Source organism: Lutra lutra, chromosome 11, assembly GCF_902655055.1.
Source record: "Lutra lutra chromosome 11, mLutLut1.2, whole genome shotgun sequence".
NCBI lineage: Eukaryota > Metazoa > Chordata > Mammalia > Carnivora > Mustelidae > Lutra > Lutra lutra.
Genome location: NC_062288.1, coordinates 54746717 through 54772321, shown reverse-complemented (window position 1 = coordinate 54772321; position 25605 = coordinate 54746717). Strand labels below are relative to the sequence as shown.

At 42.8% G+C, this 25605-nt stretch overlaps 1 protein-coding gene across 3 annotated transcripts in view; it reads left to right on the top strand.

The window, feature by feature from the left end:
- The window catches only part of CDCA7L (cell division cycle associated 7 like), a 45219-nt gene that overhangs the window by 9267 nt on the left and 10347 nt on the right, over window positions 1–25605 (top strand). For 2 of the 3 annotated variants that reach the window (XM_047694989.1, XM_047694988.1), the window contains exon 2: window positions 21271–21411. In XM_047694989.1, the coding sequence (XP_047550945.1) occupies window positions 21271–21411 (141 nt within the window). Of the gene's footprint in view, window positions 1–13552; window positions 13575–21270; window positions 21412–25605 lie in introns of those variants that run through there. The other variant, XM_047694990.1, reaches the window with a different exon arrangement.

Here is a 25605-nt window from a genome sequence, read left to right as displayed (position 1 = left end):
GTACCCATTAATCGCTGTCTCCCCCTTCCCACTCTCCCTGTCATCCTACCACCAGTGGTCATCACCACCATTCTCCTTTCCTGTTACCATACAGAAGTGGAATCATAGACTATTTATCCTGTTGGGTCTTATTTCACTCAGCTAATATTTTCAAGGTTCATCCATGTTTATCTAGATCAGAATTTCCTTTCTAAGGCTGAATAATGATGCATTGCGTATATATACCACATTTTCTTTATCCATTCGTCCATCCATGCCAGTTGGGCTGTTTCCACCTTTTGGATATGGTGAATAATGCTACTGTGAACATTGGTATAAAATAACTACTTGAATCTTGGATTATAGTGTTTTTGGCCATATACCTAAAGTGGAATTCTGAATTATGTGGTAATTCTGTGTGTGCGTTTTTGAGGAGCTACCATATTTTTTTGCCATAGCAGCTGCCTTGTTTTACCTCCCCACCAACACTGCCCAGAGCCTCCAGTTTCTCCACATATTCACCACCACGTAATTTGTTTTTTTTTTGGTGGTGGTGGTGGTGGTTTTTTTTTTTTAAATAATAGTCCTCCCTCCCCACCCCCCGTGGTTGTGGAGTGGTATCTCATTGTGGTTTTGACTTGCATTTTCCTCATGTTTAGTGTTGAACATCTTTCCACACAGTTACGGGCCATCCTTTTATTCTTGGAGAAATGTCTTTAAGTCTTTTGCTCTTTTAAATTGGGTTTTGCTGTTGGTGTTGAGCTCTAAGAGTTCTCTATTCTGGATATTAAATCCTTATCAGATGTATGATATGCAGATATTTTGTCAATCTCTTGATCGTGTGCTTTGATGTCTTAACTGGTCCTGATTTTGCTGAAGTCCAATTTGTCTGTCTTTTTCTATTGTTGCCTGCACCTTTGATATCCTATAAAAGAAATCATTACCAAGTCTAATGTCATGAACTTTTTCCTTTATGTTTTCTTCTAAGAGTTAGTAGTTTTAGCTTCTAGTTTTAGGTCTTGGTTACATTTTGGGGTTTTTTTTGTAGGTGTTTGTGTTAAGGATCCAGCTTCATTCTTTTCAGTGTGGATATCCAGTTTTCCCAGCATCATTTCTTGAAAAGGCCGTCCTTTCCCCCCTTGAATAGTCTTGGCATTTGGTCAAAAATCATTTGACCCACATGTGTGTGAAGGTTGGTCTTCAAGCTCGTCATTCGGTTGCACTAGTCTATATGTCTTTTTTTTTTTTAAAGATTTTATTTATTTAAGAGCAAGAATGAAGGTGAGAGGGAGAGCATGGGGGAGAGGGAGAAGGAGAAACAAGCTCCCCGCTGAGCAGGGAGCCCAACATGGGGCTCCATCCCAGGACCCTGAGATCATGACGTGAGCCAAAGGCAGATGCTGAACCGACTGAGCCACCCAAGTGCCCCTATATGGCTGTCCTTATACTAGGACATCTCTGTTTGGATTACTGTAGCTTTGTAATAAGCATTGAAATTAGTAAGTGTGAGCCTTCCATCATGGTTCTTTTTATTTATTTATTTGCTTGTTTATTTATCTTTGAAAGATTTTATTTTTAAATAATCTCTACAACCAACATGGGGCTTGAACTCACAACCCCTGGGGTCAAGGGTTGCGTGCTCCACTGACAGAGCTTGCTGGGTGCCCCTGGTTCTTCTTTTTACAGATATTTGTTTGTTTATTTATTTATTTTTGGGGGGGTTATTCTGAGTCCCTTTAGATTCCACACAAGTTTTAAGAAGGGCCTTTCTCTTTCTGCAAAAAAAAATGTTGCTGGGATTTTGATAGAATTGCACTGGATCCGTAGACAGCTTGGGGGGTAGTATTGTCGTGTTCACGATATCCGGTGTTCTGATCCATGAATGTGTGGTGCTTTTTCATCTCTTTCTGTCGTCTTGAATTTTTTTTTTTTAAAGATTTTATTTATTTATTTGACAAATCACAAGTAGGTAGAGAGGCAGGCAGAGAGAGGAGGAAACAGGCTCCCTGCTGAGCAGAGAGCCCCATGAGGGGCTTAATCCCAGGACCCTGGGATCATGACCTGAGCTGAAGGCAGAGGCTTTAACCCACTGAGCCACTCTGGCACCCCTCTTAAATTTCTCTCAGTGATGTTTTGTAGTTTTCAGTGTAGTTTTTCTGCATATTGCCTCAGTTAATTTCTAAGTGTTTTATTCTTTTTGATGCTACGGTAAATGGAATTGTTTTCTTAATTTCCTTAGCAAATTGTTCGTTGTTAGCGTGTAGAAATGCAACTGATTTTTCTGTGTTGATTTTGTACCTTGCAACATTATTTACTGCTCCCAGGTTCTGTGGAATCTTTAGGCTTTTCTATATATATGAACATGTCACTTGCAAACATAATTTTACTGCTTCCTTTCCAATTTGGATGCTTTATTTCTTGTGTAGTAGTTCTGGCTAGATCCTCAAATACTGTGTTGAATAGAAGTAGTGAAAGTGGGATCCATGTATTGTTGCTGATCTTAAGGGAAAGCTTTTAATCTTTCACTGTGGAGTATGGGGTTACCTGTTTTTCATATGTGACCTTTATTATGTTGAAGTTTCCTTCCATTCTTTGTTGATTGTTTTTTTGTTTGGTTTGGTTTGGTTTGATCGTGAAAAGGTGTTGAAGTTTGTCACATGCTTTTTCTGCATCTGTGGAGAAGATCACGTGTTTTGTTTTCTATGTTGAACCATCTTCCGTACCAAAAATAAATCTCACTCAGACATCTTGTGTAATCCTTTTACTATGCTACTGAATTTGGCTTGCTAGCATTTTGTTGAGGATCTTTTTTGTTGACAATTAAAAGGGATATTGCTCTGTGCTTTCCTTGTCTTTGTCTTCAGCAACATGGGGGCCTACTGGCCATGTAGGATGAGGTAAAGAAAGTGCTCTCTTCATTTGTTGGAAGAGTTTGAGAAGGGTTGATGTTAATAATTCTTTAAAAGTTAAATAGAATTCACTAGTGAAGCCATCTGGGTGTCCTTAGACGTCTATTCAGGATTTCTATTCATGAGTCAGTCTTGGAAGGTTATGTGTTTCTAGGAGTCTCTCCATTTCATCTAGCTAACCCTAATTTGTTGGCATTCAAATGCTCATAGAACTCTTTGATTGATTATCCTTTTTATTTCTGTAAATTTGGTAGTGATGAATCCTCTTTATTTCAGTAGTTTGTACCTCTTTTTCATAGTTGGTCTAGCTAAAAGTTGGTCAATATTGATATTTTGAGGGAACCAACTTTTGGTTTTGTTGATATTTCTCTGTTGGTTTTCTGTTCTCTATTTATATCTACTATGATCTTTATAATTTCCGCCTTCTGTTACCTTTGTGTTTAGTTTGCTATACTTTTCCTATTTCCTTTTATGGTGTTAAAATTAGCTTGTTGGTTTGAGATCTTTTTTAATGTAAGTGTTTACAGCTTTAAATGTCCCTTTTAGCATTGCTTTCCTCTGCATAGTGTAAGTTTTGGCATATTTTGTTTTCATTTTCACTTGTTTGGAAGTATTTTCTAATTTCTGTTGTGATGATTTCTCCTTTGGAGCAACCCCTTGGTTATTTGACAGTGGTGTTTCATTTTCACGTACTTTTGAATTTGCTAGTCTTCTTCTGTTACTGATTTCTAGTTCCATTTCATTCTGATCAGAAAAGATAGTTTGTATGATTTTAACTGTTTAAAAAATTTTTTAGAAGATTTATTTATTGGGGCACCTGGGTGGCTCAGCAGGTTAAAGCCTCTGCCTTCAGCCCCGGTCATGATCCGAGGGTCCTGGGATGGAGCCCCACGTTGGGCTCTCTGCTCAGCGGGGAGCCTGTGCCCCCCCCCCGTCTGCCTCTCTGCCTACTTGTGATCTCTGTCAAATAAATAAATAAATAAAATCTTTAAAAAAAAAAAAAGATTTATTTATTTATTTATTTGACAGAGATCACAAGTAGGCAGAGAGGCAGGCAGAGAGAGAGGAAGGGAAGCAGGCTCCCTGCTGAGCTGAGAACCCCATGTGGGGCTCAATCCAGGACCCTGGGATCATGACCTGAGCCGAAGGCAGAGGCTTTAACCCACTGAGCCACCCATACGCCCCTTAACTTTTTTAAATTTATTCTGACTTATTTTGTGGCCTACATAAGGTCTGTCCTGGGGAGTTTTTCATGCAACCTTAAGGAAAATGTATCCTACTGTGTTGGTTGAAGTGTTCTATATATGTCTGTTAGTTCGAATTGGTTTATAGTATTGTTCAGTTCCTGTTTCCTTGTTGATCTTCTGTCTTATTCTTTCCATTATTGAAAGTGGGATATTGAAGTCTTCAACTATTATTGTAGAACTATTTCTTTCATTTCTGTCAGCACTTGCTTCATATGTTTTGGAGCTCTGAAGTTTTGTGCATGCATATTTTTAATTGTTATGGCTTCTTAGGTGAATTGACCCTTTTATCCATATGCAGTGTCCTTATAATTTTTTTTTTGACATAATGTCTACTCTGATATCACTGTAGTCATTACATCTCTCTTTGGATTACTGTTTACATTTGCATATCTTTTCTGTCCTTTCACTTTTCAGCCTCACTGTCTTTTTTAGGTATGAAGTGAGTTTTCTATAGACAGGATATAGTTGGGTCCTCCCCCCCCCCTTTTTTTTTAATTCTTTCTGCCAATCTGTCTTTTAATTGCAGAGTCTAATCCATTTGCATTTAAAGTGGTTACTGGTAGGGAAGGACTTTTGACATTTTTGTTTAGTTTTATTTACTGTATTCTTAGCATTTTTGATCCTTATTTCCTCCATTACTGCCTACCTTGGTATTCTGTTGATTAATGGCATGTTTTGATACCCTCATATTCTTTTCTGTGTTATCTATAGATTTTTTTCCCTCTGTGGTTAGCATGGGGGTTACATAGAATACTCTGCAATTGAAATAATCTGATTTGAATGATACCGGTTTGTCAGTGGCATACAAAAAACTCTACTGGTATACAGCTCCTCCGCTCCTTTTGTTATCAATGTCAGCAATTCTATCTTTATGCATCTTGCAGTGCAAAATGTGGAATCAAAGGTGCATTTTTTAATTGGAGAAAACAAAAAAGTGTATTTATATTACTACCAGTATTTGTATTTTACTTCAAAACTTTATATTTCATATGGCTTTGAGTTACTCTCTAATGACCTTTCATTTCCTCTTGAAGAACTCCCTGTAGGATTTCTTGTTCAGCAGATCTGGTGCTAATGAACTCTCAGCTTTTTATCTGGTAATGTCTAAGGACAGTTTTGCCAGATAAGAGTTCTCGGTTGACAATTTTTTCTTTAGTGCTTTACATGTATCATTCCACTGCTTTCTGGCCTCCAAGGTTTCTTCTGAGCAATCAGCTGATAATCCTTTAGAGGAGTTCTTATGTGTGATGAGTTGCTTTTTGGGGGGCTGCTTTCAGTATTCTCTTTTTCTTTGTCTTTCATGGGTTTGATTTAAATAGGTCTCAGGGGGCACCTGGGTGGCTCAGTGGGTTAAGCCCCTGCCTTCGGCTCAGTTCATGATCCCAGGTCCTGGGTTCGAGCCCCGCATCGGGCTTTCTGCTCAGCGGGGAGCCTGCTTCCTCCTCTCTCTCTGCCTGTCTCTCTGCCTGCTTGTGATCTCTCTCTGTCAAATAAATAAATAAAATCTTTAAAAAAAAAAAATAAATAGGTCTCAGTGTGGATCTCTTGGGTTTATACTACTTGGGGTTTATTGAGCTTCAAGTCGTCCATCAAACTTGGGAAGTTTTTGGTCGTTACTTTGTCAAATAGCCTCTCTGATTCTTTATTCTGCCTCCTCAGTTTGATTTTGAACTTGTCTCATGATATTTTCAATTTGGCTGTTGTATTTTTTCACTTCTAGAATTCTTGTTCTCTTGTTCCTTTTTATAATTCCTCCTTGTTGACATCATTTTGCTTATACAGTCTACCCTGAATAACACAGATTGGAACTGCGTGGGTCCAGTATACATGCATATTTTTTTTATAGTCCAGTACTATACATGTAGTGTCTTTACGATTTTCTTAATATTTTCCTTTCTCTAGCTCGCTTTGTTGTAAGAATACAACGTATAAAACATACAATATATCAAACTGTTAATGGACTGTTTGTGTTATTGGTAAGGCTTCTAGTCAACAGTAGGCTAATTAGTTAAGTTTTGGGGAGTCAGAAGTTACATGTGGGTTTTCAGCTATATGGAAGGGTGGTCAGTGCCCCCAACCCATGGTGTTAAGGATTGACTGTGTATCCTTTTCCCAATTTACTTTAGTTTTCTTGTGTTTTCCTTTTGTTCTCTGAGCATATTGAAGGCAGTTGGCCTCTGTCTAGTAAGTCCACAGTCTGTGCCACCTCATGCACATTCTCTGTCAGTTTGTTCCTTTGAGTGGGCCATTTTTTTCTATTTCTTTGTATGTCTTTGATCTTCTGTGGAAGAGTGGGTGTTGGAGGAAACAGCCACCTCTTCTAGTCTTCAAAGACTGGCACTGTGCCAGGGAAGTCATTCATTGATTAGCTGGGCATGCCCTAGCCTGGAAGCTTAAAGTCTTGTCAAATCTTTGCTGAGCATGTGTCTGGCCTGGCCTGGCCTGCCCTGGTGTGAGGTTGCCCAGTTCCCTGATGGGACACAGCTGCTTTGGAATGCCTTGATTTCCCACAGAGTGTTACCCAAGCTTCTCCTTGGGGCTTTGGGTGGTCTCCTGTATTTCTCCATGCATAAACTCTTCATCTCACTGTTTGCAGGTCTGTAGTCACCTGCAGCTTTCATAAGCAATGGCTGGAGCTTTTCCTGGCAGGAGACTGAGTTAGGTGAGAGAGGGACCAGTCCCTTCAGGCAGTCCCCAATTGGGTACAGTGTTGTGGTGAGTGTTGTAAGGAGCTGCATTCTGCCTACGATTTGCAGTGTTTAGTAAGTTACTTGCCTACTTTTACATAATTATAGGCCAATTTGAATAGTAGGATAGTAAGTCTTTTAATTGTTATAATGAGTTTAGGTGTTTTTTTTTTAATTTAGGTGAAATTAACATTTATTTATTATTTATTTATTTTTAAAGATTTTATCTATTCATTTGACAGAGATCACAAGTAGGCAGAGAGGCAGGCAGAGGAAGAGGGGGAGAAGCAGGCTCCCTGCTGAGCAGAGAGCCCGATGTGGGACTCAACCCCAGGACTCTGGGATCATGACCTGAGCCGAAGGCAGCAGCCTAACCCACTGAGCCACGCAGGCGCCCCTTATTTATTTTTTAAAAAGATTATTTATTTGACAGAGAATGAGAGAGTGAGAGAGAGTACAAGCAGGGGAAGTGGCAGAGGAAGAAGCAGGCTCCCCATTAGCAGGGAGCCCAATGTGGAGCTCGAGCCCAGGACCCCAGGATCATGACCTGAGCCAAAAGCAGGTGCTCAACTGACTCAGCCACCCAGGCTCCCCAAATTAATCATTTTAAAGTGAACAATTCATGGGACTTTTGGGTCTGGCTCTGCTTGCTTATTAGTATAATGTTTTGCAGGTTGAGCTACATCATAGCATGGATCAGTACTTCATCCTTTTAATAGCTGAATAACAGCCCACTGTATATTGTATATACTACAATTTCTTATCCACTTATTCATGATGGACCTTTTGGCTGTTATAAGTAGTCCTGCTGTTAACATGCATGTACATGTATCTGAAACACCTGTTTTTGCAGTTCTTTTAGTTACATACCTAAGAATGAGAGTGCTGGGTCAGATAGGAATTCTGTGTTTGACTTGTTGAAGAATCATCAAAATGTTTCCCATCGTGGCTGAACCATTACATTCCCACTACCTATGTATGAGTGTTCTGGCTTCTCTACATTTTCTCCAACACTTCTTCCCTATGATTTTTGGACTCTAGAGGATGTGAAGTGGTATTTTGTATTTTTGGTTTGCACTTCCCTAATGACTGATGATGTTGAACATTTTCTCTTGTATTGCTGTTCATTTGTATATATAGTTTTTGGTGGGGGGAGAAATATGTGTTAAGTTCTTCATGCATTTTTTGATTGGATGGTGTCTGTTGTTGCATCACAGGTGATCTTCATATATTCGGAGTGCTGAGTCCTTATCACTTAGGTGTCCTGCAGCTCTTTTCTCCCATTCTGTAGGTTGCCTTTCACTTTTCCTTTTTTTTTTTTTTTTATAACATATAATACATTTTTTCCCCCAGGGGTACAGGTCTATGAGTCACCAGGTTTACACACTTCACAGCACGCACCCATAGCACATACCCTCCCCAATGTCCATAACCCCACCCCCTTCTCCCAACCCCCCTCCCCCCAGCATCCCTCAGTTTGTTTTGTGAGATTAAGAGTCACTTATGGTTTGTCTCCCTCCCAATCCCATCTTGTTTCATTTATTCTTCTCCTACCCCCTTAACCCCCATGTTGCATCTCCACTTCCTCATATGCCTTTCACTTTCTTGGTAATGTCCTTTGATGAAGAGATGTTTTCAGTTTTGATGAGGTCCAGTTTAATCAGTTTTTTGTTGCTCATGCTTCTTGGCCAAAAAGTTTAAGCTTTTTGATTGAATTTAAACACAAATGCTAATTAGTGGGTAGTTATTTTATTGAAAAATAGCATTTGCCTGAATGTCGTTTGTAGGGGTATGAACAAGTTGCGTGCCCTTGAGTAAGTAGGCTCAGGTTTGCTCCCTTTTGAGAGGAGGTGCTCCAGCTGATGGAGGAGATCTTGTCGTACTCTGGTCCTCCTGGACCCTGGATCCTCTTAGCTATAAATAAAAGCTCATATGCTCCATCACTCTGAGTTGAACCATATTTTCTGGAGGTTTTAAAATCTCATTGCATATACTTCTAAAAAAGTAACTCCCCTGCTTTAGATGTACATGATCACATTGGTGTTTTGAGTCTTCAGGCCCACTTGTGTGCTCCCCAGTTCTGTGTCAGGGTGCTTGTCTTGTCACATGCCGCCATTGCTGAGCGCTCCCGTGATGGACAGCCAAGCTGCTAGCGGAGAAGCAATCTTGTCTTAACTTATCTGGCTTTCATTACTTAGGCAGACTGAAGACTTAAAATATGTTTTAAGCCTTTTCTGTGTTCCCTTTTTAGTGACTTTTCTTTGTTTTACCTATTTTATCTGTGTGACTTGGAATACTTGCAAGAGCTTTTCAGTACCAATAATTTGCCTATTTGTGGCAGATCTTTTTTCCCCAAGGTTTTTGTTGTTGTTGTTGTTTTTTCCCTAAATTTGTCTTCTTTTAAGGTGTTTAGAACTGGTAAGCGGTCCGTGATACTACTCTTTTCCATTCTGATCTCCTTTATGTTGGTGCTTAAAGTCTTCCTCATGCCGGGACCAGCTGTATATTCACATCAATTATAATCTCTCCTGTGGTTTGTTTACCTTTGAATTCTTTCATCTTCTGATTCTCTTCAGATTCATAGATAGTATCAGGTGAGAAGAAAAATGGACTCTTGAATTCACCTCAAATAGTCAGTTTTGCCGGCATCCTTTATTGACTTACCGACATCTCTTTCCCATTGATTTGTGGCGTTTGTCCTATCAGATTTTCATGATATGTGCTAGGATCCATTTCTAGGCAATCTGTATGTTCCACCGTTTCTACATCATTTTCTTCTTTTTGACTAAGGTTTAATTTACATATGGTAGAAGTCATCCTTTTTAGTGTTCAGTCCTATGAGCTTTTTGTGTAATCACTATCACAGTTGATTTTATCGCTGCTCCAAAATTCCCTCTGACCTCTCGTTGTCAGGCAACCATTGACATGTGTTCTGTCTCTCTAGTTTTGTCTTTTCCAACCGTGTCCCGAAAGTGGAATCAGACAACATGTAGCCTTTTTTCACTAGGCCTCCTGCATTTGCGATGTATCCATGTAAGTGTGTCTTGTCAGTAATTTAGTCTTTTTTATTGCCGGCAGGAGTCAGTGTTGCAGGAGTCAGTGCTGTGGAAGAACCACGTTTTGTTTATTCATTCCCTAGCTGATTTGGATCGTTTCTGGGTTTGGGAATAAAATTGCTAATAACAGTGTTTTTTTGGTGAACCTAAGTTTTCATTTCATCCTGGATCATGTGGTAAGAGTATGTTTAACCTGATGAGAAGCTCCCAAATTGTTTTCTAGTGTGGTCCTACCATTTTGTGTTTCCACCAGCCGTTTAGGAGAGTGTCAGTTGCTCCAGATCCTTGCCGGGCAGTACTCGGTATTGTCCTGTGTTCTTAAGCTGTTCTGGTAGTTAGATAATTGCGTCTCATTGTAGTTTAAATTTCCATTTCCCTAAGGGCTGTGGATGTCAGAGCTCTGTTCATGTGCTTATCTGCCAGTCCTAGGTCTTTGGCAAATTGTCTGCCTGCGTCTTTTGCCCATGTTTAAACTGTGTTCTTCTCTTAAGGAGTTTTGAGGTTCTTTATATATTTTGGGTATAGGTTCTTTATCAGGTGTCTGGTTTGTGGGTGTTTTCTCCCAGTCTGTTGTTTTTTCTTGTCATTCTATTTGAAGTGTTTTTTGAAGGGCAGAATTTTTAAATTTTGATTGTCTAATTTATAAATTTTTAAAATCTGTATTCTGCTTCTGGTGGTGTGAACCTAAGGTCACAAAGATTTTCTCCTAGAAGTTTTAGAGTTTTAGGTTTTCTATTTAGGTCTGCTCTCTTCTGAGTTAGTTTTTGTAAATGGTGTAAGGTATGGGTGTGTCCTGTGGATCTACCAGTTTAACCGTAAGAGATTTAAAGAAATGACAGTGTTTGTGATAGAAAATGATGCAAAACAGCGGTGTTTGTGGAGGGTTGAAGGAATGCTTTCCTGTGTGTAAAAGGTTCTTTTGCAGATGCAAGATAGTACACCATGCAAATTCCACTTTCCTTGCTATCAAAATTGCTTTCAAAACACTTACTAAGGAAAATGCAGTAGTGTGCAGATTTCTTTTGGGCAGTTCCTTAGGGCTACAAATGGAACTTGTTTCCAGGTGAAACATACACAGTGTTGCTGGAATAAGAAACATTTCCTGAAACTTTATCAAAATCAGCTCTGGAATCAATTGGCCTTTAAGAAGAATCTGTCGCTTTCCTTCAGAAACTAGTAGCTGATAAATATGTGCCTTCCAGCTGGGAGGTGGTATTTCTCAGTCTAGGAAGAATACATTTGTAGATCATTGATATACAGAAAAGCCTTAATTTAAAAAATATACTTAATTTTAAAAATACAAAGTTTTAGATTAACAATATGCTCATTTGTTTTCAAGAGTGCATACTTGATTGAAAAGCAGCTGGCAGTTTGAGGCTTTTTATGGCTTATTAGTTGTTGTTTTTTTTCTTTTTTTTTAAATTGAATTTCAATTAGGGTTAGGCTGAGGTCGCTAAAGTGATACGGAGAGCTCCAGAGCCTGGCTTAGTGTTCCTCAAGAAATGCTAGAAGGGCACCGACTAACTACAAAGCAAGCAGCAGTTGGGCAGGATTGATTTTTATTAGTGGAGCTTAGTTGGGAGAGAACAGAGCTGGATTTTAAACCAAGTAAGGTTGTGCAGACAGCTCTGTTGCCCAGACTTGCAGTTAATTTCTGGGCTTTGGAGCCCAGGTTCCTGGGTTCAGGGTGCGGTACTGCCAGGCGTGAAGGCTGAAGCCTGGACTTGGAACCGGGGGGTGATGTTTCTGAACCTGCCTTAGGGTGAAGCGTTGGGTTCTTAAACCACATGCCCCTCAGGTAGAAGTGGATGGAGGTCTAGACACGCTCTTGGAGTTTGAGAAAAGATTGCATTCATTTAAGGAGGGAAGATTTTCTTTGCTAGTGTGTACAAATGCAACAGACTTCTGTGCATTGACTTCTTAGCCTGCCACTTTGCTGAATTCCTGTGTGAGTTCTAACAATCTTGGGGTGGAGTCTTTTGGGTTTTCCACAAAGAGTATCATGTCATCTGTGAAGAGTGAAAGTTTGACTTTTTTTTGCCAATTTGGATGCCTTTTATTTCTTTTCGTTGTGTGATTGCTGAAGCTAGGACTTGTAGAACTGTGTTGAACAGCAGTGGTGAGAGTGGACAGCCCTGCCATGTTCCTGACCTTAGGGGAAGAGCTCTCAGTTTTTCCCCCTGTTGAGAATGATATTTTGTATATGGCCGTTATGATGTTGAGGTATGTTCCCTCTATCCCTACACTGTGGAGCGTTTTTATCAAGAAAGGATGCTGTATTTTGTCAAATGCATTTTTGGGATCTATTAAGAGGATCATATGGTTCTTGTGCTTTCTTTTATTAATGTGGTGAATCACATTGATTGATTTGTGGATGTTGAACCACCTTGGCAGCCCAGGAGTAAATCCCACTTGTTTATAGCAGCAGGGTCCACAGTAGCCAAAATATGTTAAGAGTCCAGATGTTCATTGACAGGTGGATGGATAAGGAAGAGGGGATGTATGTGTGTGTGTGTGTGTGTGTGTGTACACACACACACACACACACACACACACACATACATTGGAATATTATTCAACATGTATATGTATTCACATATTATATTCTCTCTCTCTCTGTACACATACACACACAAACAGTGGACTGTTACTCAACCATCAAAAAGAATGAAATCTTACCGTTGGCATTGCTGTGGTGGAACTAGAGGGTATTTTGCTAAGCATGGAGTAAGTCAGAGAAAACAAATACCCTATGATTTCAATCATATGTGGAATTTAAGAAACAAAACAGATGAACATGGGGAAGGGAAGAAAAAATAAGACAAAAACAGAGAGGGAGGCAAACCATAAGAGATGCTTAACTATAGGGAACAAATCCAAGGGCTGCTGGAGGGGGGTGGGGGGCATGGGGGTATTTGGGCATTAAGGAGGGCCCTGATGTCATGAGCACTGAGTGAGATATATAACTGACGAATCACTGAATTCTACCTCTAAAACTTAATAATACACCGTATAACTTGAATTTAAATAAAAATTTTTTTTAAAAGGAAGGTTTTCTCTGCACTTTTAGATTGTCTTCCAAAGTTGGTCTTTTATTGCTGAATTTTTAAAAAATGTGGTAAGGTACACATAACATGAAATTATTCTTTTAATAATTTTTAAGTAGCGTTTAAAACACATTTAAATTGTTGTTGGGCACAGTAATCTCCAGAAGGTTTTCATTTTGTAAAACTGAAACCCTGTACCCATGAAACAACTGCTCCCCTCCCCCACCCTGGCAGCCTCCCCTTTACTTCCTGTATTTGTGACCTGGACTGGTCCTATGAGGTTTCTCCTGTGAGTGGAATCAAACTATTTGTCTTTTTGTGACTGGCTTACTTTACTAGCATAACGCCCTCAAGTTTCATTCATGTTATAGCGTGTGACGGGATTTCCTTCCTTTTCATTTTGAGTTAGTTAACGCTGCTCATCAATTAATCAGGTGTTGATTAAGCACCTCTAAGTACATAAGACTCTTCTTGGCGCTAGAGGGCCTAGTATGGGCGGGGAAGATTCCAGAGAGCTCGAGAGTCTGCTCTGAGAGTTAAGTGTCCATTTAGGAGGTTCAGATAAGCCCTTGAAGAGCTGGCGTCAAGCAGGGAAAAAGGTCTCACCCGCAGGACAGGAGCAGAAAGTGGGCCTCCACCCCTACTCTGGGTGAGTGTATGTTCTGCAGACGAGTGTCAGCGTCTCACCGGGGAGCTTGCTACAGCTGTAGAACCCCAGGCTCTCCCCCACGACAGACTGTTTCACACTGGTTCTTTTGTTTATCTGTTTGTTTTAATCTTGTGGCGGTGTAATTGACCTCCGACATATTAGTTGCAGGATTCGATATTTTTAGAATTTGTTTCCTGAGACTGAATAATACTTCATCATACATGTCTATGAATTCTGTCCGTCCGTTCTTCCATGGATGGACACGTGGGTTGCTTCCCCTTTGTGGCTGTTGAATATAGTGCTTCTGTGAACAACAGAAGGGCCATTTTTTAATTAATTGATTTTTCTGTTCCAGTCCGTGGAAGGGAAACTTGATTGAGGTTCCGGGGCCATGGGGCAAAGGCAGAGCCTGGGGCATGGCCTTATGTGACCTTCTTGGGGCGCAATTGTTGGGGTTGTGCACTTCCTGCAGCTGCTGGCTGTGCAGGGGTGCAGGTGAGCAGGGCACTTGGCGGTGGACCTTCACCACCCTGCAAGCACAGTGCCAAGTGTGTGTGTGGGGGGCTCTCTGGACATTGTGGACACCTTCCAGCTGTTCGCCTGCAGAAATCAGACGCTGCTGGTCACGCAGAAGGCCCTCCTTGACCTTGGTCTTGGCTTTGATATTCTCCCTGGTGTCCCTGGGCTCAGCCTCAGCGTGAGGGTCTTGTCCATCAGGGTCTCCACCAGGTTCTGCCTCTGTTTGTCCGTGGGGTCTATAGCATCGCCAAACCGCTCAGCCGCCTTGTTGTAGAGAAAGACAGGGTGGCCTCACTCCTTTTAATGTGAAGTTTTTCTTTTTACTTAGTTTTCTTAGCACTCCAGTGTCTACTGCTGTTCGTACCAGACACTAGCAGATAGACTGTTGGTCATATTTGAAATCTGGCATTTAAAACGTCCTCTGGGTTCTGCGTGGCCCCAGGACTGCTGCTGTGCACTGTCGCTGGATGAGTGTGAGGTCCAGCGGCGGGTGAAGCCGACGTTCTACGACTGGAAGATGTCTCAGCAAGAGGTCTGGCGTCTCGGGGGAGGAGGGGGCTGAAGGGGGAGCCCACAGGACCCCCATTTCTGCATGGTCATGATCTACTGTCCTGGAGAGTGGCTGCCACTTTTGGACCTGTGTCTTGAGCTCACCAGTGCGCCCCGGCCCGTGGTGGCTTACCCTGAGCTGCTGCCTTTCTGTCTTCCTATTTAGCCCTCAGAACTGCTGACCTTCCATCTCTGCTCCCGAGATGAGCTCTGAGGTTGTGTTTAGGGCCTGCAGGTGATCTGTGGTCCTTTGCGAAGGAGGAGCTTTTTGGGACTGCTTTGTTCATGGATGTTCTGATATGGGCCATCCCTCCTGTACAGGGATGGTATAACGTGCCCCTCTTCCCGCCGCACACCTTCCCTAGGAAACGGATGACAAGGGCAGATGCATGTCGATACCTTCAGCCTGGGTTATTGAGAACCTGCTTTAGGCCAGGTCCCGTGTTAGATGCTGGGGACTCCATCCTCGTTCCTGTGTCCTTGGAGGAGATTTGGCTCCTGGTCCCCCCTTGACTCTTGGTGAGTGGACAAGGATAGAGTGGACAGATGTAGCAAGTGTATGTGAAAGAAATAGAATAAATGTGTGTACTTGAAAAAATTATGACTCATTAAACAGTCTTTGCATTTTCAGAAGGGAGTTGCCCAGTGGATCCGCAGTGATCTGCACAGGGAAATGCCAGCTCCTGGGGCCTAATGTATTGTCATGTTCTGAACTGCTCATGCATTAGGAGGGTGCCCCCATGAATCTTTTAGCAGATGCGTTGTGTAGAAATCTTGATTTGTCAGCTCTGTTGAACAGTGTCTTGCATTGAAGACCCTTGAATATCTTATGGAGATTTTTCTGAATCTTGGGGCTTGTGCCTGAAACTCTTCTCTTAATGCCTTGTGAAGGAAGTTAGACAGCAAGAGACAGAGCCCTGTGTGCCCCGAGAATGCATACTGGTTTTTGTTTTTTTCCAGAGTGTGTTCCTTCCTTTTGTTCCTCATTGGTAATCACAGCCGACTCCCCTGCGCCCCCCCCCCCCCCCCGCCCCCGGCTTTGGTACCTGTGGCACAGACTCCGGAGCAGACGCAGAAGTCCTGGATGACTTGTGGGGGGGTACGGGGGTGAGGACAGGCCTGCTGCAGCTGTACCCATGCTGATGTATTTGCCACTGGACACAGTTTCTTCATGGTGCCAATCTCTCCGTCCTTCCAGGTGCTTCATTAAATGACAGGGTGTGCTCATCCTCCTTTAACCTTTTTAGGTTAAAGCAAGCTTCTGGGCCAGTGGAGCTTTCTGATTCATAGAATGGTGGTAAGTCGAGAAGAAGATGATAGAAACCAATCTGGGCCCGTGTCTCTCGCTGCCACTGCAGGGGCCGGACTCCAGCGCTGTCAGGTACACTGGAACACACCCTTAGACGAGGACTATCTATGTTTCTCTTGTTACGAGTATTATTTTGGTGTGTTGGTTTCATGATGAAACAACTAGAAAGTATCTTTGAAAAGATAAGGGATGTGAAATACTGTAAATTGACTTCCTTATTAAAAGTTTAAACCATTTAAGGCTTCATTAGGAGCTTCTCAGCATAAATGGGGCAGGGTTTTGTTTTGTTTTGTTTTTCCTTACTGTTACTGGAATTCTACTTCTGTGTCTGACCCTTTGTCCCAAGACAAAGGTGACTTCATTAGATGGTGGGAAAGCATGTATGTTAATCCTCTGACACCATTAAATTCGGCATATTCAACTTCTGGATTTGTGTTCTCTGTATACCAAATGTGAAACTTCCTTCAATTAAGCCATTGACCTCCTCATCATTTGTTGAACAAGATGATTAAAATCACGACAAAAATAAGATTAGAGAATAGTGATTTCTTCAATGTACCTAACTGTAAAATTAATTCAATGCACAGAAAAAAATTCAAGGACTTGAAGTAACTTCCGAATGTACCGCTCTGTGTGCTAGTGCGACACGGTGTGGTCTAGGGACCCCCGAGGGTTCCACGAGGACAGAATTATTGTTGTAATAATTCTAGGTGGCAGTTTCCCATAAAAATGTCTTATTGCAGTCGAGGCATCTGGGAAGCTCAGTCAGCTCAGCGTCCAGCTCTTCATTTTGGCTCAGGTCATGCATGATCTCAGGGTCGTGAGACTGAGCCTGCTTACAGCCTGCTTACGGTTCTCTCTCTCCCTCTTCCCCTGCCCCTCATCTTCCTCCCTCTTAAAAAAACATGTCTCGTAGCAGTAAAAATTATTATATTAAAATCTCAGCCCTTGAGGGCACCTCTTTAATAGTCACATGATGAAATGGGAAGTATAGATAGAGTCCCTTTACATCCCCGAGAAAGTGATTGTCAGGTTATCTCAGGGCAAAGATCTAGGAAATAATGGGACTATATCCCAAGGATAGAAAGAACTACAAAAGAATCCCCGCCCATCCCCACTGAGTCCTCTTTAATTCCTTTTGTGGAAGTGATTTCTGTCAACAGTTGGGCACAGACGTATTTTGTGCCTTTATGTGCGTGAATGTACAAGGAAAAATGTGCATTCATGTGTTTTGGTGCTTTCTGCCACTGTTTGTTTTTTAATTAACATATATTATTTGCCCCAGGGGTACAGGTCTGTGAATCATCAGGGTTACACAATTCACAGCACTCACCATAGCACATACCCTACCCAGTGTCCATAACTCAGCCACCCTATCCCAACCCCCCCACACCCCAGCGACCCAGTTTGTTTCGTGAGATTAAGATTCTCTTACGGACACCTAGGTTCTTTCCATAGTTTGGCTATTGTGGGCATGGCTTCTATAAACATTGGGGTGCACGTGCCCCTTCAGATTACTACGTTTGTATCTTTAGGGTAAATACCCAGTAGTGCAATTGCTGGGTTGTAGGGTAGCTCTATTTTCAACTTTTTGAGGAACCTCCATACTGTTTTCCAGAGTGGCTGCACCAGCTTGCATTCCCACCAACAGTGTAGGAGGATTCCCCTTTCTCCGCATCCTCGCCAACATCTGTCATTTCCTGATGGGTTAATTTTATCATTCTGACTGGTGTGAGGTGGTATTTCACTGTGGTTTTGATTTGTTTTTCCCCTGATGCTGAGTGATGTGGAGCCCTTTTTTATGTGTCTCTTGGCCACTTGGATGTCTTCTTTGCTGAAATGTCTGTTGGTGTCTTCTGCCCATTTCTTGATTGGATTATTTGTTCTTTGGGTGTTGAATTTGATAAGAACTATGAAAGAGGGGCACCTGGGTGGCTCAGTGGGTTAAAGCCTCTGCCTTCAGCTCAGGTCATGATCTCAGGGTCCTGGGATAGAGCCCCGCATCGGGCTCTCTGCTCAGCAGGGAGCCTGCTTCCTCCTCTCTCTCTCTGCCTGCTTCTCTGCCTACTTTTGATCTCTCTGTCAAATAAATAAATAAAATCTAAAAAAAAAAATAAAGAACTATGAAAGAATCTTAAACTTGATTGTCATTGATGGTTATTGGTAGTGGTGTTGATGGTAAAGTTTGAAACTGTTTTGTGTGTCTTATAGGTAAAGCAAATGGGTAAGTGGGGTAAGTGTATGCAAAATACTGAGAGTTGTAGCTTTCATTGTGAGAAAAGGGAAATAATCTGAGATTGAGGCAGGTGAGGAAGAATCCTGATTTTGGATTTGAATTCAAGGTGTTGTTGTGAATGTGTGACTTAAGACATTTAAAAATATCATTACCCTGTCCAGTCAGAACTTAGAAGCGATGATACTTAACTAGCAAGGGGTGTACCAAGTCCTCACCTCTGATTTCTCAATGCCTGTGCATTTTGGGAAAATGGCTGATCCAGGGTCTGGGGCAGGGGAAGTTTAAGGCTAGCTTGGTACACTTGTGCTAGAAAGCAAAGAGTTATGCAAAGACTATTAGGGTTATGTCAAAAGGACATAGCAGTTGGCTTGAAGGAGCTCCCATTGGCCAAATTTAGGATAATTTAAGCATCAGAAAGAATGGTGACAGTAATGAATTATATAGCACATTGAATTAAAAAAAAATACCATGAATCTACATGGGAGCAAGAGAAGCAGAGAGAGGGAGGGGGATAGCAAGAGAGAGTGTGTATTGTATTATAGAAGAATGCCAGTTAATACATGAAGAACGAATAGAATGTGAAAATGACCATTTTGGAACCTCTCATGTGTAGTAATTGATTCAGGTAAGAGCTGTCAATGGATGCTGAAACCACTGAGTGAATTGTTATCAGGGGGAAGGATAGTCACAGAATGTCAAATATCACCCTACTTACTTCATGCTAAATACAGAGAGGAAAAGGTATTTTTGCTAAGGAGAAATAGGATACATCCCACCTTAACATGTTGATCAGAGAGCATCGCCACTAAAAACCAGAGATAGCCAGATATTATGTGCTCTCTTTTTTTCTTTTCTTTTTTTTAAGATTTTGTTTATTTACTTGACAGAGATCACAAGTAGGCAGAGATAGGGAGGGAAGCAGGCTCCCCGCTGAGCAGAGAGCCTGATGGCCGGGCTTGATCTCAGGGCCCTGAGATCATGACTTAAGCCGAAGGCAGAGGCTTAACCCACTGAGCCACCCCAGGCACCCCGTTATGTCCTCTCTAAGTGAAGAATGTGGTACTACCTATGAAGTAGTCCTCATTTTGTCAGAAAGAAGAACTTGAATCTGACTGAGCCTGTAACTTCAACTACCAAATCATAGGAAATCTGTGGGGACATAGGAGTTTATTAAATACCATCTTGCACCTCAACAAACAGACAAACCTCAAACACAAACTTCCAGACTTTTGCAAACTCCACAGAAGACCCAGTTTCTTCAAAAATAAGTTGCCAAAGGGAAAAAAAAGGGACACCTGAGAAAAGACTTTATAGAGCTATTGACCGGTGTGCGGAGCTTATTCAGATCATGATACAAATGAGTTAAAAAAAATATAAGTTAACAGAACTGTGAACACAGACTCTGTATTTGCTGGTGATACAGGGTGAAATGATACTGTATCTTCATTTGCTTCAAAATAATTTGGAAGGAGGGCAGTTGGATAGGGCTACAGATGGGGGAAGATTAGCCATGGGCACAGAAGTGCTTCGGGGTCCATGTGTGTTCATGGTGCTGTCCTGCCTACGTAGGGTTTGGTTTGAAAATTACATGATTACGTTAACACTAATTAATAGGAGATCATCTAATATTTTGTGTCTCTTTATGCATTGCATTGAAAACTGCATGTCATTTGTATAGAATTGTTGCCAGAAATATTTTACTTAAATGTATCTGGAATCAGATAAGCTCAGAATGTATGATATTTGATAAGGCTGTTGTCTTGGGCTATTCAAATGATGTCAGTGTCATGAAAAGCAACAAAAAATACTGTCATAAAAAATACAATGCATGATCTTGACATCTTGGGGACAGTTGCAGACATTTAAATATAAACTTGTAGTAAATGATATTATTGAATTAATGTTAATTCTTTTAGGTAAGACTATGGTTTTGTGGCTCTATAGGGGAATGTTTTTATTCTCAGGAGAAGGGTACTAAAGTATTTTAGGGTGAATTAGTATGATGTCTGCACTTTACTTTATACACAGGTTGTGCCTGGATGGCTCAGTTGGTTAAGCGGCTGCCTTCAGCTCATGTCGTAATCTCAGGGTTCTGGGATGGAGCCCCACGTGGGGCTCCCTGCTCCATGGGGAGTCGGCTTCTCCCTCTCCCGTTTGCCCTTTCCCCTTGCTTGTGTGCATTCATTCTCTCTCTCAAATAAATAAAACATTTAAAAAAAAATAAATATACGTGGATTAAGTTGGCTCATACTAACTGGCTGCTTCTCTAGGTCACAAACTGTGAAATACTAGCAAATGCCTATGGTTCCACTTAATGTTTGTTGAAAGAAAACAATCATGGTGACATATGGGAACTCCTGTGAGGAACATAGAGATGTGTGTACCATTCCTTCACCTTACTCTGGGTTCAAACTTTTTCAAAATAAAGAGTTGGGAACAAGTGGGTAGTCAGCATATGAAAATGAACTCTGAACAGATACACAGTTGTTAGATGATGTGCGCTGACAACATTCTTGGAATATTTGCCTATAATAGGGTTTATATTCTCTTGGAATTCTGAAACTACTGATTGAGAATATAGACAAGGAGCAAAAAGGTACTTATTTCGCTGTATGGATTTCCATGTCTGAATCAGCAGATGATGAAGAGCAGAAAAATTAAAGAGCTACAGGTAGAAATGAAAAAAACCTTAGTAATATCTTATGTTGACATAGATGACGATTTAAAGACATCCACTGTAGGGGAAAAATAGATTGTTGGTTTCTCAAAACCCAATGACTGTTTATTTTTTGTGAAGAGATGACACATGGCTTGTGTTAGGTCTGGCCTTGACATTCTATCTGGGTCTGGCCTTGACATTGTCTGTAAGATGGGATACGTCTCTGGGGTTTGAAAACACTCTTGTCCTTCCCTACCCCACCTTCCTTTGTTGCCATGAGGAATCCGCTGAAACACATTCTGCTCCCGGGTTACTGGGCAGATCGATAGAGCTGGGAGATGCTAATTCCTCCTGCTCTCTAGAAAATTCAAGTGATGATAACAGCCCCTGGTTTCATCCTTCTTCTTTTTTGAATCCGAAACAGGTCCCTAAAGAAGTGGCTGACATCTTTAACGCCCCCAGTGATGATGAAGAGTTTGTTGGTTTCCGAGATGATGTTCCCATGGAAACCCTCTCATCAGAGGAGAGCTGTGATAGTTTCGACTCACTGGAGTCAGGGAAACAGGTACGGATGGTTCCTTTCATGGAAGGCCTGGTCGGAGGGAAGCCTGGATCTTGGTTCTGATACTCTTTTATTTGAATTTGGTCTGAGATTGGTGATCGTGGTTAACTGTCGAGCATTTGTTTTATAAGTGTTTTGCCTTCATGTTTCAAGAACCAGGGAGAGTACCTAGATCATTTTACTGTTCAAGCCCTTTCTGTGCATGACATATATATATATATTTTAAAGGGGCCTCACATGATCAGATGCATTTTCTTTGCAACCTCAGGGTTGCAGCCTGTGTGGAGCCTGCACTAGAGGCTGGGCCCGCACAACACCAGTCCATACCGCAGTCCGGAGCGGGACCTCGCAGTTACCCTGAGCCAGTCCCTAGGCTCCTGGAGGGTGATTCTCTCGGCACCTCATGCTTGGAATTGTCAGGGAGGGCATTACTCTTTCTTGGATTGGCTCTCTGGCAAACACAAGAGACATTTCTCTGAGAGTTAGTTTCCTGGAGGGTTCTCTTGTGCCTCAGCAGGAGCATGGCCAGTCAGAATCACCAGCCTTTGGTGGCCTTTTCTTCAATGTCATTGTGGCTGTCAAAATTCTTCATTCTCCCTTGACCTCGGCTTCTCTTACAAGGCTGTAAATTAAGCCCACCTGGCTTTGGGCAGGTGCAGGAGGAGAAGCAATTGATTGTATAGGGAGGTGCCTGCTTGCTGGCCGGGCTGCCTGTGCGTGTTCTGGCCTCTGTGGGAGCTGGTCTTGACCGTGTTGAGGGGCCTCCCCCGTCTCTGTCCTCTGCACTTGATGTGCTATCTCATTTGACCCACTCACCACCTGCTGCTGCTCTGCTTGGTCTCTTCCTCTTTCTTACGTGTTTCATACTTCACCGTCCTCTCTTTTGTCTCCCGTCCCCATTTGTGGATGTGGTTCAAGATTTTGTCTTCAGACCTTTTTCTCTTAGTGATCTAGGGACTAGCCTGCTTTCAGCCATTATCTGCACGTTCTTGATGGCTTGACTTCCCTCTCAGGCTCCACACATAAGGATATAATCTGACTGCCAGTCGGACCAGTCTTGATCAGGGGAGATCTCAAACTCACCGTTGTCCTTCCCTGGTTGTCCGTTTATCTTCCTCATTTTTATCTCCATCTTTGGTATTCGTGACCCCTCCCCCTCCTCTCCCATCTGCCAACTCCCTTGCAGGCACCTGTGACCCTTCTGCCATGTTGCTCATCTCCGTCCCTTCCCCTCCCTCCCTTCCTCTGTTCCCCTGGTCCTCCTAACCCTTACCTCACTGTCAAAACTGAGCTCTGGTCATGCTCCTTGCCTTATTGAGAAGCTGTTTGAGCATGGCGAGGCAGTGAGGGAGAGTGGCGCCCTGGGGTCCACCATGAGGGCCATTCTGAGCAGCGCAGGATGGGCACGAAGACATCATGAAACAACGCAACGTCCCTACCTTGGCTATTGTAAATAATGTAAATAATGCTGCAATAAACACAGGGCTGTTAAAGTAGTGTTTTGGGGGTTTTTTTGGGAGGGGGGTGTATACCCAGTCGTGAAATTACTGGATCATAGGGTAGCTCTATTTTTAATTTTTTGAGGAATCTCCATACTATTTTCCATAGTGGCTATACCAACTTACATTCCTGCCAGTGCTGCACGAGTAAATCCTTTTTCTCCACGTCCTCAACACTTACTGCTTGTCTCTTTGATTTTAACCATTCTGACAGGCATGGGGTGATACCTCAGTATGGTTTTGATTAGCGTTTTCCTGATGATTAGATAGGGGAGCAACCTAAGCGTCTATCAGTGGAAGAATGGATAAGGAAGATGCTGAGTATGTGTATAATGGAATATTATACAGCCATAAAAAGGATGAGGTTTTTGCCATTTGCGGCAACACGGATGGGTTTAGAGGGTATTATGCTATGTGAACTAAGTCACACTGAGGAGGACAAATACCATATGATTTCACTCTTGTGGAATCTCAAAAATAAAAAGCAGAATAAGACCTGTAAATTTAGAGAACAAACTGTTGGTTGCCAGCAGGGAGGGGGGTAGGGAGATGGGCAAGATGGGAAAGGGGAGTGGGAGGTACAGGCCTCCAGTGACATAGCGAATAAGTCATGGGGCGGAAAAGGCACAAAGGCACAACACAGGGACTCTAGTCGATAATACTGTAACAGAGGTATCTGGTGACCGATGGGAGCTACACTGCTGAGCACAGCGTAAGGTACAAAGAAGGTGGAACACTGTGTTGTACACTGGAAACTAACACTCGGGGTCAACTAGATTCAAATATGGAAATTTAAAAAAGCCAAAGCAGCTGCTTTTGCTGCTCTGGGCACTGTTCCTTCTGTGCAGTCAGACCTGCCTTTCCTGCTCCCCCTGCCAGGGGTAGGGGGCTGTGGACGGGGACTCCAGTGTGCCTGAGATGGCCCGTGACCGTGTGCTTTCATACAGCTTGCCCTGAACGCACGCGCCTCCCGGGGACAGTGGAAGTGTTATCATCCCTGTTTCACAGGGGATGAAACTAAAGCTCAGGGCAGTGAGGTGACGTGTCTAAGCCCCCACGTCTGAGAAGTGTCCAGGTCGGGATGTTGGAGATCTGGGAGCATAACTTGGCAGCCTCGTCCCTCTCACTGCTCCCCTTTGCTGCAGGGGACCCGAAGCCGCACGGGCACCCTCCGCATACACCAGTCCACCTGCCGTAGGCACTGGGCTGTGCTGTTCGTTCTGCTTGTGTGTCTTCTCCTCATTTTTCTAGAGTCTGCCCCCGTGCACATGCAGTTCAAATGCTGCTGCTGCTGCTTGAAGTTTTACTAGATTTTCTTCCTTTTTTCTTTTCTTTTTTCATTCTTTTCTCTTTGCTTCTTTTTTTCTTTTCTTTTCTTTCTGTGCCATATTGCTCGTGTCTCCTTTGTCACACTGATCCTCACCTCTTTCCCACTGCCCCACTAAACCGTTAACCTCCGTGGTGGGAGGCGCCCCATACGTGACCGATGCCTCCCAGCTTTCCTGGGTTGGACAGCTTCCGCATGCTGTCCCTTTCCTCATGTTCCATGCGTTCAGCGCCCATTGGTGAATGAGCCCCCTCTGGGTGGAATTGAGGTGGGAGGCCGGTCTGACGGGCTCAGCTCACCATCATTTTCCAGTCGGTTTCTTCCTGTCCCATGAGCTTCAAAATAAAAAGTGTACGTGCTCTGTCAGCAGCTCTTCTCATCTGTTACTTGCTTTACGTTCTTGATCATGGGAGATGGATACAGGGGACCCGGGCCAGAGCATACTGCCTGCTACTGACTTGAAAGGGTCACAAATTCTGGAGAGCAAAGAGCTGTGTGAGCGTTGTAACCAAGACTGCAGTGAGACCGACCATGGAGTGGATATTTTGCTTTATACACACTCACATTAAGAACCATTTTTTTTGTTTTTTGTTTGTTTTGTCTTTTAAGTTGGCTCCATGCATAGCGTGGAGCCCAGAGCAGGGCTTGAACTCACAACCCTGAGATTAAGACCGAGATGAGAGGCAGACGGTTAACTGACTGTGCCACTCAGGTGCCCCCAGAATAGTTTTCACAGCTTGTGGAATGAGGAGGAGAAAAGCAGGGGCCTTGGTTTAGGACTGTGGCTGAGTTCTTTCTGGGTTTGATCTGGTCACCAAGGATACCAGTTGCCCCCAGGCTGACCACTTCCCTGTGAGGCCAGCTCAGTGAGTGAAGCGAGCCAGAGGATGGAAGGCTGGAGCTTGCTGCTCTGCGATGTGACTTGTTCTCTCTGGGCCCGAGGCAGGGACAGTGGGTCTATGACAGAATGGACACAGAGACCCCATTGCCCTAGAGCCGCCTGCAGAGGCCAGCTCTGGGCTCCGTGAGCCGGATGTTTCCTGCCCTGGTACGTAGCAGGCTCCTGGTGGCTTCTGTGGCGGCCAGCCACGGCCCGGGCTTCCTTAAAGATCAGCCCGGCCCTGTTGCTTCTCCTCCCTGACCCCATACACGCATGATGCATGTTAAGCAGCCAAGAGAAGCCGCACGGACTTGCACACAGCATGCAGCAGGGTTGACTTTGGTCTTTCTTAAACACCATTTGAATTTCACTTTAAAGAAACTTCCCTTTTGTGTTTTTTTTTTTTCCCCAAGCAGCTGCACCACAGCTATCAACAAAGAAACAAAATAATTTAGCTTCAAGCACACTCATTCCAATTACCCATAATAATT